Raw genomic sequence first — 17,177 nt, forward strand, 5'->3', positions numbered from 1 at the left:
TGAAACCCAAATACGTGACCTCATTGGCCTGAAACATGCGCTCCTCACGTTTTAGGCGTATACCGGCTTCTTCCAAATAGGCTCTATGTTCCTCTGATTTTTCCCCTGTCACTAGGACATCATCCAGATACAGGACAATCTTAGAAAATCCCTGCAAAAGACTCACCATTGTGCGCTGAAATTTAGCATAGGCAGATGAAATAGGGAAGAGCAATCTTGTATATTGGTACAAGCCTTTGTGGGTATTTATGGTGACAAATCTTCTTGACATCCTCCTCAGGCTCAGGTTCCTGGTACGTAAGGCTTAAATTCAATTTGGTGTCCTTGGGGCCTCCTACCGATTTGGCTGACAAGTTTTCTAACGTAAGGAGAGGATATTTATCTATTTTAGCCGTCCTGTTCATCGTCATCTTACAATCGCCACAGATTCGGACTGTGCAGTCCAGCTTCAATAGAGGGACAATGGGTGCTGCCCATTCTGAAAACTGGACTGGAGTTATTACCCCCCAGGTCCTCCAGACGCTTCAACTCCACCCCTACCTTCTGGCGTGGAGCATAAAGCACCGGTCTGGGGGGAAAATACTTTGGTGTTGCTTCTGGCTCTACGTAGGCTTTCATTCTTTTTATGACCCAGGCTCTCTCTGGAAAATCATGTGGTATTTACGTAAAAGTTACTGGAAAACCCCATTGGTGATGTTGAATATTTTAAGCCAATTTAGCTCGATTTTCTTCAGCCGATCCCACATCATAAGGCTTTGTATTTGTCCCTTCACTATGATTAAAGGCAGCTGGGCTGATTGGTGCTGGTATGATACTGGTATTTACGCTGTCCCCAATATCTTCAGTGCATCTCCAGTTTAGCTCAAAACCAACTTTGTACTTCCTCCCTTTTTTGCTGGAGGACCCAGTTCTGTTCGCCGCTTGTCATGCACTCTCTGCTTTGTATGGACATGTCTTAAACTCCCATGTGCCCTCCAGGCAACAGTGTGCATTTCCTTCTTGATACCATGCAACGACTTAGAATACGAGTAAAACATGCATTTCTGAGGTGAAAAACTGAGGTTGGCTGGTAAAGCATAAAGCATGTCTTCGCAGAAAAGGGCTTATACAGCCAGTATAGGCCTAAACATAGTTCCTGGCACAAAAATAATGGGGTCCTCTTAAACGCTGAGTTGACTTGGATGCCACAATCTCATCAACCACTCCATGTGGTACTGAGTTCCACATTCTCACCACTTTTTGGATGAACAAGTTTCTTCTGAATTCCTGATTGCATTTCTTGGTGACTGTCTTATAATGGCAGCCTCTAGTTATACTTTGCTTTTGCCCCACAAGAGGAAACATTGGCTGGAACTCTCTGGCCATTGGGATTGTCTTTTTCCACTGGCAGCGCACCCCTGCTTGCGGATATGCTGGTGGTGGAGGTGACTTCAATGTCAAACCCTATTGACAAGCAGCAGGAGTAGAGAATCCCACCACCATCAAACGGCATACTGCTGAGAGACACACGGCTGGTGGGACCGAAGTATCCAGCCCACCTGTATCCACTCTATCAAATCCTTTCATCACTTTAAATATCTCTAAGAGGTCACCCCTCAGACTTATTCTTCCCAGCTCCAGCTTGGTACAAGCCTTTCCTGATGAGTATAAACCTGCATTTCTTCTATCACCCTTGTAAATCTTTTTTGCGTCCTTTCGTGTGCTTCTACATCCTTTTTCTGATATCAGAGCTGTACATAGTACTCTGAGTGGGATCTAATAAGGATCGATGCAAATTGAAGATACCCTCTTTATTTTTCAATTCTATCTCTTTAGAGATAAATCCAAGAAGTTTCCTTCATTTTTTAATATTTTATTTACTAGTGTTGTTACCTTTAATGATTTGTGTGTTTATATTCCCAAATCCTCTTCCACTCAACACCTTATAGATTATTATCTCCTAAGGAATATTGTAATGAATGTAGAAATTGTTATATATTTTATATCTGTTGCAATAAAGGTTTTAAAAGCTTGAGTTAAGGTTGCATTAATATTATTAAAGTACTGAGTTTAAGGTATCCAGACTGTGTGGCTGCTAAATCTGTAATTAAGAATTTGTAAAACATGAGATCATCATTGATTCCAATCATTTACTTGTTACGGAGGGTGTAAAAGGGATATTGTTATGATTGGTGTGAGTCCCTGGAGAGTAGATGACTTATGAGGGATTGAGGGCTAGCTAAATCGGTGATAGAACATCATAATGGGGCACAGATTATGTAATTAATAGGAGAAGCCAGGTCTCTCAGTAGTTTTGTAGTTTGCAAGAATTTTGAAGTTGAACAGCTTTGCCAAATGCTGTCAGGTTGAGCAGAAGCTTCTGACAAGACAGAAGGATTTTTGGGTTGCCAATGAAAGGTTCTCTTTCCAAAAAATCTCGACACAGGCAAACAAGTAATCTGTCTGTTAACTTTATTCATTAAGTGGCTTTTGAAATGTATTGGGGTTGCTTAATTGGAGTTAAGTACCTGATAATTGTAAAACTCTTTTCTTTGACATTAATGTGCTTAATTCTGTGTTTAAATAAAAGTTTGTTCAACATAAAAGAAACCTGTTGGTCAGAGTTATCACTCCTGGAGTGAAGCATCCTTTCCTCAAAGTTTTGCAAATTTTAAATAAAGTTCTTGTCTGGTATCCAAAAATGTTGGGGTTTGAGCCAGGATCTTAGCAAAATGCAATTTCTATGATTTTCTTACCAAAATGTAATGTCTCACTCTACGGTGCAGAAGGAGGCCATTTAGCCCATCATGTTTGCACTAACCCTCCGAAAGAGCACAATACTGAGGCCCACCCCCTGCCCTATCCTCACCTAACCTTTGGATACTGAGGGGCAATTTAGCATGGCCAATCCACCTAACCTGCACATCTGTGGATGGTGTTGAAATTCGTTTTCCAATCATAGATCCATTCTTCACATTTATTAATGTTTCCTTGACACCTGTTACAGGTCTCTCGGTATTGACTATTCCCCTCTGGCAACCCATTTGGGTGTCGTCCATAAATTTGGAAATTGGGTTTTTGATTCTGAAGTCAAAATTGTTGATATAAATTGTGAAGCGTATAGGTCCCAGCACTAATCTTTGTAGGACACCATTTTGTATCTTCTGCCTCTCTGAATTGTTTACCCCAGTGCTTTGCTTTCTGTCGCGAATCCGGCTAGCCATCCATTCTGCTGCTTGCCCCCTAATCAGCATTTGCTGATCTTATTAGTCGATCATTGGGCACATAACCAAAAGGCCTTTTGGAAAGCTAGATAATCACATCTACCACATTACCATTGTCTACTCTTCTCAAAGAATTCAAACAGGTCGGTCAAGCTAGCCTTTCCGTTTTGAAATTCTTACGAGGCAGACTGACAGAATCACGACTTTTTAAGGGTTCCTGCTGACCTTCCACAGCTGACTTGGAGGAAACTCTGAACAAGTAAAATTTACAGCCATTGCGTTGTCTGGTGTTACTGCCATGCCAAACTGGACAAACAAATAACTCCTCCAGTCGTCCAACGGTGGACCTTTAGGAAGGAGTGTGGGTTGCCATAATCAGCAGGATTGCTTATCACGGTAATCTGTAATGGTGCGGCCTGACATGTCGCACTTTCTAGTAGCATCAAACCACAAAACTATGTCCAATGTAGCTTGTTGAGGGTTTGCCAGGAGCAGCATCAGGCATACCTTACAACGAGGTCTAAACCTAGTGAAGCTACATCACAGGACTAGCTGCATAGTAAACATCAAATAGCTTGGCAGTTCTATAATCCAATGGAATAGCACAAAGATTTGAAACCCCTACAAAAGTTGGTCATGGAAGGTACTGGATAGTCCGGCAACAACAAGAATAATGGGCTCTATGAACATAGTCATAGAGTTTTACAGCACAGAAAGAGGCCCTTCGGCCCATCAAGCCGGCCATCAAACACCTATCTATTCTGATTCCATTTTCCAGCGCTTGCTCTGTAGCTTTGCATGTTATAGTGTTTCAAGTGCTTCTTAAAAGCTGTGAAGGTTCTCCCCTCTCCCACCCTTTCAGGCAGTAAGCTCCAGATTCCCACAACCCTCTGAGTGAAAACATTCTTCCTCAAATTCTCTCTAAATCTCCTGCCCATTAGCTTAAATCTATGCTCTCTGATGTCCCTCGACCAGATGAACAACAACAAACAAGTACCTCTATCATATCACTGACCTAAGCAATGTACAGCCCTGGGAATCAAACTATCTGCAGCAACCTGGTAGCCACACACACACAGGCATAAGATTCTCAACGCTACACTGCTACATCAAAGGAATAAATACACCTGAAACAGTTCACAAAGCAGGAGTCAAATAATGTGAAGCACAGGAGATGTGAATAACCCTCCAGTAAAGATCATTTAAAGCAAGTATCATGAGTTAACCATGCAATACCAGTGGATAGTTCCATTAAACAGACTCACTCTCTTTGTGCACGCTCAAGGTATGGGGGAGGGCTCCAGTCCATGACCACCTCTGCTGACGGATCTCAGCCCAGGTTTTCTTGGTCGAACGCTGTACCACAGCTTCATAACGCTCCTGCGGAAAGGCATGAGAGGAAGCATGAGAGAAATCACTCGAGGGCAGTGCCCATCCACCAGATCACAGTCTCAATCAACATGTAGGCAATGGATACCTCTCTCGTACTTTTTTGCTTCCTTTTAAGCAAAATAGTTGGATTCACGGAAAAAACAACAACAAACTGTAAAAGTAAAGTTTTTTCTGGTGCCCGGTCACACAAACTATCACATTTATTGGATGTAGTTTCAGAACATGCCCTGTTGGATCTGAACTCAATCTCTGGCTTGGCGATCCAGCACCAAGACCAGCTTTCAGACTCTCCTTCGACACTCGCTTTCTACAATGTAGGTGAGGTGTAGTAAAGTGCAAGCTCTGGGCATTTTGCTTTATTGCCCCCTCTGTTACCCACTCTGTTCTGGAGGGGTAAATAAAGTTAGTTCAGTCATGGCTACAAGCAGTTGAGTATGTCCTATTCTTACTCAGTGCAGTACACAATAGGAAAAGGACAACCGGGATTGGATGGAATTCTTTTTTGACAAAGATAAAAAATGCTGGACAATCTCAGCAGGTCTGACAGCATCTGTGGAGAGAGGAGGGAGTTAACGTTTCGAGTCTGGATGACTTTGTCAAAGCTGGAGAGGACTGGAGATTGGATGTGATTTATACAGTTGTAGTGGGGTGGTGGGGGAGTGTGGAGCAGTGGGGCTGGATAGAGGGTCAACGGTAGGCGTAGATTGACAAGATGTCGTGGACAAAAGGACAAAGGGAATGTAACTGGCTGTGCTCATGGCTAACAAAGGTGTTGATAGTGGCACATTAAAAGATCAGAAAGTGTTAATGGGAGAACAAAGGTAAGCAGTGTGTCAAAGGACAACTTGGGCAGGGAATGGATGGCCCTACTAGGGTGGAGTGGGGTGGGGGGAGTGGAGACATAGAACATACAGCGCAGAAGGAGGCCATTCGGCCCATCGTGTCTGCACTGACCAATTAAGCCCTCACTTCCACCCTACCCCCAAAACCCAGTAACCCCTCCTAACCTTTTTTTGGCCACTAAGGACAATTTACCATGGCCAATCCACCTAACCCGCACGTCTTTGGACTGTGGGAGGAAACCGGAGCACCCGGACGAAACCCACGCAGACACAGGGAGAGCGTGCAGACTCCACACAGACAGTGACCCAGGAGGGAATCGAACCTGGGACCCTGGCGCTGTGAAGCCACAGTGTGAATCACTTGTGCTACCGTGCTGCCCTATGAGACAATGATGAGGGAAAACCAGATTGATGGAAGAAATGAAAAATAACTGACAGAAATAAAAATGGGGTGAAGTTGGAGGAGGGAGTTCACAGTCTGAAGTTGTTGAACTCAATGTTAAATCCGGAAGGCTGTAACATGCCTAATCGGAAGATGAGGTGCTGTTCCTCCACCTCACTGCACCAGGCAAGGACAGATATGTAGGCATGAGAGCAGAACGATCATATCCAGATGGTAAGCAGGAATATAGGAAATGGTTATGCTCCAGGACACAGCAAAGCACATGCCATGCACACACCAGGTCACTGTTATGGTTGATCTAAAGCTAGTCCTGGGAGTCTGGGAATCTTCATATACATGTAGGATAGATAGGGAAACAGAAGCCAATGTTATTGAGCAGAAAGGCCAAGAGTTGTCCTCAGTCAGAAAGCAAGTACACTGGCACATGGAAGATGAGAGTAAAAGGGTTGAAGATATTGTGATAACCCTCATAAGATGAGGATCATGAGGAATCACTCGTGGAGTACGGATTCCCATGGAGTCCCGTCCAGCTTGACTCATTATCGAGCCCTTTAAATCCCATTGCAGACCCGGACCGGGTGTTCCTTTAGGCCCAGGCTGCAACGCTAGTGTTGTTTGCCGAGCATGCGGCTTTACTTTTGAGTTCAAAATAAAATTAGTTAAAGCTTCATCTTTGTGCCTACTGGATTACTACAGATAGAATTCCAGAACCCACAGTGAAAAAGAAAGTCAGAGTTTCACAACTTTACTTTCATCGTTGACACAGCAGCAGACATGCCTGTTTTCTCAGTAGGGGAGCAATAGAAGTCTCTAAGTCGCAATGCCCTTGAAACTGACTAGTTTTTCACCAACATTGTTCTAGTGCTAGGTCAAGTCAGCATTAGAGTGAAATATGTTGATAGTTCCTATACTTGTTCTTGGTAGTAGTCGGAGAGAACAAAGTCTCGCTGCTGGGAAGAAGTTGGCTTAAGAAGCTGTGGTTGGTTGAACTGGGTCAAGTATTTTAAAGTCAGGACCAGGAACAGTACGACTCTCATTGAGGAAGAGTTAAGAGAGCACAAGGTGGTCCACAAAAGAGGACCAAATGACTATTGTAAGTCAGCAGATTGTGCAAATATGGATCAAAAACTGAGAAAGCTGACAAAACGCAGCAGGTCTGGCAGCATCCGGAAGGGGAGAGAAACAGAGATAACAGTTTGAGTCCACAGGAAGCAAAGCCTCATCCATATACAATGAGACTCAAAAGCATAATATTAGTAAAAGCTCACCAACACTCTGCAACATCATTGAAACATATTTCACAGGTAGAAATGAACTGAGTGTAGATCACGATCGACACCTATGGGGTTCAAGAGTCATTATCCAGCCAAAGTTTTGAGAAAATTGCAGCAGAATCTGATCAAGAGCACACAGGGATAGTCCGTATCAAACCAGTAGCAAGAATCCAAAAGCAGATGTCTGTGGAGTTTGCACTTTCTCTCCATTTGTGCGTGGTTTTCTTCCGGTTGCTCCAGTTTCCTCCACAAAGATGTGCAGATTAAGTTGATTAGCCATGATAAAATTGTCCCTTGTGTCCAATGATGTGCAGGTTAGGTGCGGTTACAGGGATAGGTCATGGGGAGTGGGTGGGTGGGTGGGTGCTCTTTCAGAGGGTCGGTACAGACTTGATGGGCTAAATGGCTGCCTTCTGCACTATAAGGATTTTATGATTCAGATAGAGAAAATAAAGAGTTTGTGACAAGTTATGAAGAGTGTCTCGGAGTGAGAAATGATTCACCCAATGTTCCATGGTCAAACAAAACCATGGGAAGAAGTGCATCTCAATGTCTTTGAAGTGGAAGGGACAGAGTACCTTGTTTTTGATGAGAGCTATAGCAAGAGGATAAATGTTGAGTCTGTCATGTTATTCACCCTGGGGTAACACGGACTGCAACAGGATGCAGACGAACGGTAATGCATACACCAAACGTAGGCGTTGGTTCAATACAATTTATTGAACATCTGTAACAATGCACACAGCTGGCTGTGGGTTGACTCTCTACTACTCTAAGTGTACTAACTCTAACTTACTATACCAGGCGAGCTCTGATGCACGTGTAGAAGGTATATATATAGGGTGTACATACTGATATATACACCCTGACTGTCACTACAGTTGTCACCAGTGGAAAGAGGAGGAGTGCTGATGCCTCGTGTGTTTTATGGTTGGAAGCCCCCCTTCTAGTGTTCTGTCTGGTGATTGGTTGTGTTTTGTCCTGTACGTTGATTGGCTAACCTGGGTGTCTGTCACTGCCTGTATTTACCTCATGATGTGCATGAGTGCATATTATGACATCCCCCCTTTATAAAAAAAAATTGTCGGTTGCTTAGAGCATATATGATATATTTACAGATATAACTAATTACAGCAAATGGCGAGTAAAGGCATATGTACGTGTAATGTGTCTAGCGTGCAGATACAGAACAATATATACAATCTCTGGGGCTGACGTCGGATCCTTGTCAATCGCCTGAGAGGTGGAGGTGGGGACGATGGCACCTTGACAGGCAGCATTGCAGCCAGATTGGTGGCCTCATGGAGCGAGGTGTCCGGAAAAGGCATAACGACAGCTGGGAACTTGAGATCCGGTGTTTGGCAGGCAAGCTTTCGTAGTGCCCTTCTGTTGTGCCTGACAATGGATCCATCAGCCATGCAAACCACGAACGACCTGGGAACAGCCTGTCGAACAACAACAGCTGGAGCTGACCAGCCTCCACCAGGCAACTTGATGTGAACAGCATCTTCTGCAGAGAGCACAGGCAAATCAGTAGCATGAGCATCGTATGTCAGCTTTTGCTGGTTTCTGAGTTGCTGCACCTTTTGCAGCACTGGGAGGTGATCCAGGTCTGGTAAATGAATGGCCAGAACAGTCGTCCGCAGGTCACAATTCATAAGGAGTTGTGCTGGAGACATACCGGTGGACAGAGGGGATGCCCTGTACGCCAGCAGCCCAAGGTTAAAGTCAGAAGCTGAGTCCGCAGCCTTGCAGAGCTATTGCTTCACGATATAGACACCTTTTTTGACCTTCCCATTAGATTGCGGATGATGCGGGCTCGAGGTGATGTGCTTGAACTGATACAGCTTTGTGAAGTTGGACCACCCTTGGCTGTTGAAGCAGGGACTGTTGTCGCTCATGACAGTGAGCGGAATACCATGCCTGGCAAATGTCTCCTTGCAGGCCTTGATGACAGTCCTTGATGTTAGGTCGGACAGTTTCACCACTTCGGGGTAACTCAAGAAGTAATCAATTATAAACACGTAGTCACACCCATTGGCGTGAAAAAGGTCGATTCCCACCTTCGACCACGGAGAGGTCACGATCTCGTGTTGCTGGAGCGTTTCTTTGGGCTGAGCAGGCTGGAAACACTGGCAGGTCGCACAATTGATGACCATGTTGGATATGTCCTCGTTGATGCCAGGCCAATAGACAGCTTGCCAGGCCCTGCGCCTGCATTTCTCGACACCGAGGTGTCCCTCGTGGATCTGTTTGAGCACTAAGCTCTGGAGGCTGTGAGGAATAACGATACGATCTAACTTGAGGAGGATCCCCTCAACAACTGTTAGGTCATCCCTGACATGAAAGAACTGGGGGCATTGCCCTCTCTGCCAACCATTGGTAAGGTGATGTATGATCCGCTGCAGAAGAGGGTCCTTGGCAGTCTCTTCTCGAATGTTGACGACTCGTTCGTCTGAGGTCGGGAGGTTACTGGCACACAATTGCACCTGTGCCTCAATTTGGTGGATGAAGTCGACCTGTTCACAGGGCGAGGTGATGGTGCGCGACAGGGCGGCCGCAATGATTAGCTCCTTTCCAGGTGTGTAAACCAGTTCGAAATCATACCTGTGGAGTCGAAGGAGAATGCGCTGAAGCCTGGGTGTCATGTCATTCAAGTCCTTGTGAATGATATGGACCACGGGTCTGTGGTCAGTCTCCACTGTGAATGTTGGCAGACCGTAGATGTAGTCATGGAAATTTACAATGCCGGTTAGGAGGCCCAGGCACTCTTTCTCTATCTGAGCGTACCTCTGCTCAGTAAGAGTCATGGTCCTTGACGCATAGGCCACTGGAGCCCAGAACGAGGAGTCATCCTTCAGGAGGAGCACCGCACCAATGCCGTCCTGGCTGGCGTCCGTGGAGACTTTTGTCTCCGGGTCAAAAAACGCTAGTACCGGAGCAGTGGTGAGCTTTGCCTTTAACTCAAGCCACTCTGCTTGATGTGTGGGTAGCCATTGGAAGGCAGTGGACTTCTTCACCAGATGCCTGAGAGCCGTGGTGTGTGATGTGAGGTTGGGAATGAACTTTCCCAAGAAGTTAACCATAGCCAGGAAGCGGAGTACCGCCTTCTTGTCTTCCGGGGTCTTCATGGTTTTGATGGCCTTGACTTTGTCCGAGTCCGGTTACACGCCCTGCTGGGATATTTGATCAGCCAAAAACTTGATTGAGGACATTGGCCTTGTTCAACTTGAGGCCGTTGGCATGAATGCGTCTAAAGACTTGTTGGAGACGAGATATGTGTTCCTCTGGGGTCGTGGACCATATAATGATGTCATCAACATAAACCTGCACACCCTCAATGCCCTCCAACGTCAGTTCCATTACTCTATGAAAGATTTCAGAGGCTGAAACATACCAAACATCATACGGTTGTAACAGTAACTTCCGAAAGGTGTATTAAACGTGCAGAGCTTCCTGCTGGACTCGTCCAGATGTATCTGCCAGAAACCACGCGATGCATCTCGCTTTGTAAAGAATTTGGCATGTGCCATCTCACTGGTTAGCTCCTCCCGCTTCGGGATCGGGTAGTGTTCCCTCATTATGTTTCGGTTAAGATCCTTGGGATCTATACATATGCGCAGTTCACCAGAGGGCTTCTTCACATAGACCATCGAGCTGACCCAGTCAGTCGGTTCCGTCACTTTAGAGATTATACCCTGGTCTTGGAGCTCCTGCAGCTGCGCCTTTAAACGGTCCTTCGGAGGAGCCGGCAACAGGCGCGGTGCATGGATCACAGGCGTGGCATAAGGCCTGAGTAAGATTTGTAGCGGTACGGCAGCATGCCCATCCCACTGAGCACATCCAGGTGTTGTAATAGGAGTTCGTCAATGTCAGCCTGAAGATTCACCTTGGCAGAGGACATGGCATGGACATGCTGGACGAGATTGAGTAGCTTGCGTGCATGGGCGCCAAGCAGGGAAGCCTTGTCAGGCTTGACGGTTTTGAATCGCAGTGTGGCTTTGATGGTCTTGTTGGAGACATGCAGGTGGCAAGACCCTAACGTAGTGATGGCATTGCCATTATAATCAAGCAGCTGGCAGGCTGGTGGAAGAACTTTTGGCTGCCTTTGGATGGCAGCAAGATCTGCTTCAGATATGAGATTGGCTGAAGCACCAGTGTCCAGCTTGAACCGGACGCTGCATTGGTTAACGTGAACGACAACACGCCAAAGCCGCACTTAGTCCCATTTCCCGCAATGAGGAGACCTGCTCCCCAAAACCCCTCAGTGCAAGGAGAGACCAGGGCACCATTTAAGAATGGCATCCTGATCTCTCGACCCCTGGACACGACCCCGGAACCTCCCCCCAAAGCCTGAATTCATAGCCCCGCACCCCACCTCATGTGCACAGGGCACCCCTAGGCCCAATAACCGTCGCAAATAAAAAATGCCAGTCTGGCACCCTGCCACTACCATTGGCAGCTGGCAGTGCCAGGTTGGCACCGAGGTGGCAGTGCCAGTGTGCCACACCTCCCAAAGGGCAAGCATCTGGGGGCCTCCTATCCCCTGGGAGGCCCCTATGAGGGCCATTCAGTCCGATTCCTGTCTGTGGAGACCAACACTGAACGGCACTCACCCGAGCTCTCCAAGGCAAAGGGGGACGATCCCAACAATTGGATACCTCAGGGAACTGCATATTACAGTGAGACTGGCTGTCACGCTCTAATATGCAGATTTGCCAAAACGTGATCCTACCCATCATGGGCGGGCTTCACATTGTGATGTCTCGCGCGATCACGTGGCAAGCTGTGTAAATCCCGGGAGCACGATCTCCTGTCATTCACCGGTCACATTGTGCTGCGGCATGCTGCTTTTTGGGCGTAGCGTGGCTGGTAGATCACATTCCTAGTGCCATGTAGATGATTTGCTTGGAAAAGGAAATCTGACAAAAGGAGAACATGCGAGACCTCCTGTAATCCAAATTCCTCCTCCAGCTCAAAGTGGAAGTCAGAAAGAAAGTGAAGGTCACAAAGAAACTGAAGGTTTGCTGGTATCACAAAAACAACGGTTAGAGCAAAGTGAGTTGGGTCTTTGATTAAGGTAACTTCATCAGGTCTTATGAGGAAAGGTTGAGGGAGCTAGGGCTTTTCTCTTTGGAGTGGAGGAGGATGAGAGGCGACTTAATAGAGGTTTATAAGATGATGAGGGGGATAGATAGAGTGGATGTTCAGAGACTATTTCCTCGGGTGGATGTAGCTGTTACAAGGGGGCATAACTATAAGGTTCAGGGTGAGAGATATAGGAAGGATGTCCGAGGTAGGTTCTTTACTCAGAGTGGTTAGGGTGTGGAATGGACTGCCTGCTGTGTGGAGTCGGACACTTTAGGAACTTTCAAGCGGTTATTGGACAGGTACATGAATGACGGGGAGTGAGATAGCTTGATCTTGGTTTCGGACAATGCTCGGCACAACATCGAGGGCCAAAGGGCCTGTTCTGTGCTGTACTGTTCTATGTTAATGTCACAGTCCCATCCATTAAGTGCCCTTCAGTGAGTGAGCCATGTCCCTCATTGCCTCGATCATGTCCCTCTGTGACAGGCTAAGGTCAGTCTGCGCCCAGCCAATGCTGTCGATACCCGCAGCCATGATCTATTGCGAGTTGCCGGAGCAATGTCCATCTATGCCTGGGACATGTTCGCCTGTGACTGGGATCTCCTATCATGCGCCTCAGCTATGGACAGCACAGTGTGCCGCAAGCCATGGACACCTTGACACATGGCTCTGACTACTTTCCCTAGGCCTTCCACTGCAGATGGCACACTTTCAGTATTGGCCTGGGTGCCACGTATTATCGGCTAAATCTCCTGCACCTGAAAGTGATTGGACTCCTCCAGCTGTTCTTGTAGATGCTGGAATGTAGCCAACACCCCCTCCTGTAAATCCTGGCTCTGAATTTGTATCTGAACCCAGTGATGGGATCATCTTTTCCAGAGACGTGACATCTGTCTTGGGCAAAGCTGTTCCCTGGAATCAGGCAGCCCTCCAGCCGGCCTCTCCTTCGGGAGTCCCTGTCTACACCTGAGGTGTTGCAGCATGTGTGTGGTGCTCACCAGAGGGTGACCATGGCTGCTAACATGTCCCACTGAGGTGATAGTCTCTGCCCTGGTGGATAGTGCTGGTGAAAACAGTGCTGAGAAGTCGGTGTCTTCCCCAGAGATCTGCTCCGGGATATTCTGAGGGTCTGGATGGGGGGGCTGTGACCCCAGACAGCTCAACCTTGTCTAGTGGGAACTCTGGAAGACAAGGACATGGATCAGCTGTTGGAAAGGACAGGGCTGTGGGAGATGAAAGACTCACTTGAGATAGGACATCAGGATAAAGTTGTATTGGATTCTCACTTCTTTGGCGCCTGCTGAATTCCAAGTCAGCCACTGCTCACTCCTCTGCCGCCCCTCAAGTTCCATGGCCCTTTCTTCAAAGGGGCATGGACCCGTATATTGGGCACGTCACTGCCCGTCTTCTGGTGCTCCCTTTATGGCCCGCTTTAACATTGAGGACACAGAAAGGACAAAGCGAGAGGCTGGGACACCAGTTTTATGGGGGTGGAGGGGGAGGGATTCTAGCTAGTGGCATATGCGGATAAGGTGCCTGGTCAAAGATGGCAGGGCATGTGTTGGGGGTTTCCTGGAGGTGGGGGGGGGGGTTCTGACATACATGCTGGTAGGTGGAGTGTTACGCACATAAGTATTAGGGGTAGATGTCAGGGGATAAGTATGGGAGTGATTGATTTAATTAAATTGAAGATCAATTTAACTCTCTTAAATATTAGACATCATAGCGACCAGTCCCAAAGCCACTTGGACAAAGACATAAGTTACGAAACCAAACATACAAGTGAAGCAACCAATTAGGAGGGCAAATTGTATGTTGGCCTTCACGCCAAAGGATTTGAGTACAGGAGCCAAGAAGTCTTACTGAAGTGATATAGAGTCTTGGTGAGACCACATCTGGAGTATTGTGCACACTTTTGATCTCCTTACTCGAGAAGGAATATACTTGCCACAGAGGGAGTGCAACAAAGGTCACCAGACTGACTCCTGGGATGGCAGGATTATCCCATGAGGCGGGATTGAGGAGACTGGGCCTGTATTCTCGAGAGTCTTGAAGAATGAGGGGTAATTTCATTAAAGAATATAACATTTTTATGGTGATAAATGCAGGAAGGATCTTACCTCTTGGGATGGTGGGTGTCTGGAACTAGGGGGTACAATCTCAGAATAAGGGGAGACCATTCAGGACTGCGATGAAGAGGAATTTCTTCATTCAGTGGATGGTGAATCTTTAGAATTCTCTACCCCAGAGGGCTGTGGAAGCTCAATTACTGAGTGCATCCAGGACAGAAATCAATAGATTTCTGGATAATAGTGACATCAAGGGATAAGGGGATGGTGCATGAAGATGGCATTGAGGTAGAGAATCAGCCATTATCTATGCTTGGGGGGCTGAATGGCCTTCACCTGCTCCTATGTTCCTTTCTGGTCATCAAGGAGGTCAGTTAGCTCAGTTGGCTGGATGCCTGGTTCGTGATGCGGAGCCAGATCAACAGCGCGGGTTCAATTCCCGTACCAGCGGAGGTTATTCATCAAGGTCCCGCCTTCTAACCTTGCCTGAGATTTGGTGACCCACAGGGTAAAGTACCCCCAGTCAGCTCATAACAGCATGTGGTCCTCTGGGGCTTTGGTGACATTTATTTAAATTTCATCATTATTTCTTCCAAATAATAGTCATAGTACTGCTTGGAAAAATTTCATCTGGTTAAAAGTGAGTTGCAAATCTCTGAGGCTTCACTGCACAGCAGGCTACTTTAATTGGGCCTCCTCCAAAAGGCCTCAGCACAGGACTCAACTCACTGGCTTTGCTACATTCATTGCTGCCTTTTTTCTTAAAGGAAATGGATGAGGTAACTGTCTAGTGGCTGGGCCAAGAATTGGTCTCTCATTATATTAGAGGCTGAATATCAGTGAAATTCAAGCCCAGGTTTCAGGCTAGAGGTCTCTCTAGAGACAGATGCTGGGTCTGGAACTGTCAGGCATCCAACGATACTAAGTCTTACAGTCAGGCTGAACGATACACACCTTGTTTTTCTGAAGCTTTAGTCGCTGCCGCTCCTCCAGTACAGCGCGCCTCTTTTCTATTTTCAGCCTCTGTTCTTCCAACCTCTTCCTCCGATCTTCCATCTGTTTCACTCGTAGCAATTTTGCCTTTTCTTCTCTTTCCAGCCATACTGCTTTCTTGGTAGCTGACAGAAAACAAGAGCAAAAGAGAGAATGAAAGAGAGATACACAAATAGGGGAAGGAGAAAGGAAAAGGCAGACCAGTAAGATAGAGGAAATAGGAAAGGGAGAGATGAAAATAGAAGAGAAGAAAGGAAGGCATAAGTGAAGCAGGGAGAAAGTGGTAAGAGGTAGGTGGGCAGAAAGAAGAAAGGAAGGAAGGAAGGGGAGGAAACAGGAAAATAGTAGGGAGAGCAGGAAGGAAAAGCAGGGAGGAAGAAAACACAGAGGGAGAAGAAAGAGAGGGGGAAGGAGAGAAAAAGAGGAAGTGAAGTGGATAGTAACAAAGAAAAAAGAATGAATTGAGGGAAAAGTGAAAGAGAGGGAAGGAGAAATAAAAAACAAAGATGAACTATAAGATGTATTATTTGTGAACCACATAAAATGAGCCAGAGATCATTTCTTTCCCTCCCTCCGTCCGGCTCAGTAAATGGGAATCCCACAGATTACAGGGTGTGAAAGGGAGGGATTTCAGGAAAGGAAGTGAAACCATCATTTATCATATAGAAACTGAAGCAATGCTCTGTTTATAGCCACACATGCCAATTGTCTGAGAGTTGCTGGAACCCTGGCTAAGAAGCTGAGGTGGAATTGTTTCGAGACACACTCCACTGCGGCCACTTGTGTTCAGAACTGCCTCATGGTAACGATTCCTGATCTCATTTCTTAAAAAAACAAAGCTGGTAGGAGAGATAAAAATGGAAAGACCTGGGTTTACATAGAACTTTTCATGACAACCGGATGTCTCACAGCACATTACAGCCAATTAATTACTCTCAAAGTGTAGTCACTGCTTTAAGTGTGGGAAATGTAGCAGCCAATCTGTGCACAGCAAGCTCCCACAATCAGCAGTGTGATAATGATCAGGCAATCTATTTATGTGATGTTGACTGAGGGATGATTGGTCAAGGCACCAGAGGTAACTCCCCTGCTCTTCTTCAAAATAGTGCCGTGGGATCTCTACACCTGCCCGAGCAGGTAGATGGTGCTGCAGTTTAACGGATCATCGGAAAGACAGCGTCTAACGGGAGTGCAGTGCTCCCCCGCTACTGCACTGGAGAGTCAACCTGGGATACTTGTGCTCAGATCCTGGAGTGGAATTTAAATTCAGAACTGGAGGCAAGGGTACTACCCACTGAGCCATGGGTGACGCTGTAAAAAATTAAATATGCAAGTGTTCCAAGTGGAGAAGGGAGTGAATATTCCACAGAGAGAGATCAATGGAAGTGTGGGGGTTGATGGGCAAGGGGAAGGGGGGAAACAAGCAACTGAGTAAACCAAAGCTGTTTTCACTCACCTTTAGTAGGCCGGATCTAAAACAACATTGTTAAGTAGCTTGGATTAGGCCACCTAGATGAGGCAGGAGGCAGGAAGACATGGGCGGGATCAAATATTTTATATACTTCTCCCCGCGCAGTGGCATTGGAGATACATCCAGATCAGGCCACACACTCACACCAGGTTAGATAGATAGCAGGGTGGGAAAGATACCATCACAGGGAAGGTACCATCGGACCTAGACGCTATCTAAGAAGGGTGGATACTATTGGGGTGGGGGGGGGGGGGGGGGGGGGGGTGAGCACTATCTCAGCAATTCAGCAACACATTTTAAACAAGCAAGTACGTCACCGCACATCTGGGGCAGATAAACATCTCACAGCCAGATCAATATACATCAGGCAGGAGGGGGACAAGATGTTCACTCACTGGACTGAACATGACTGTGAACTTTATATTCTCCAGTTTAGCAT

General features: G+C 46.6%; 1 protein-coding gene across 4 annotated transcripts in view; it reads right to left on the reverse strand.

Moving 5' to 3' along the window:
- Positions 1-17,177, reverse strand: part of map7d1a (MAP7 domain containing 1a) — a 315,894-nt gene that overhangs the window by 62,422 nt on the left and 236,295 nt on the right. For all 4 annotated transcript variants that reach the window (XM_038801635.1, XM_038801643.1, XM_038801627.1 and 1 more), the window contains exons 4-5: positions 15,229-15,392; positions 4,469-4,583 (exon numbers count right to left, since the gene is read on the reverse strand). In XM_038801635.1, the coding sequence (XP_038657563.1) occupies positions 4,469-4,583; positions 15,229-15,392 (279 nt within the window). The remainder of the gene's footprint in view (positions 1-4,468; positions 4,584-15,228; positions 15,393-17,177) is intronic.

This window comes from Scyliorhinus canicula, chromosome 1 (assembly GCF_902713615.1).
Source record: "Scyliorhinus canicula chromosome 1, sScyCan1.1, whole genome shotgun sequence".
Lineage (NCBI taxonomy): Eukaryota > Metazoa > Chordata > Chondrichthyes > Carcharhiniformes > Scyliorhinidae > Scyliorhinus > Scyliorhinus canicula.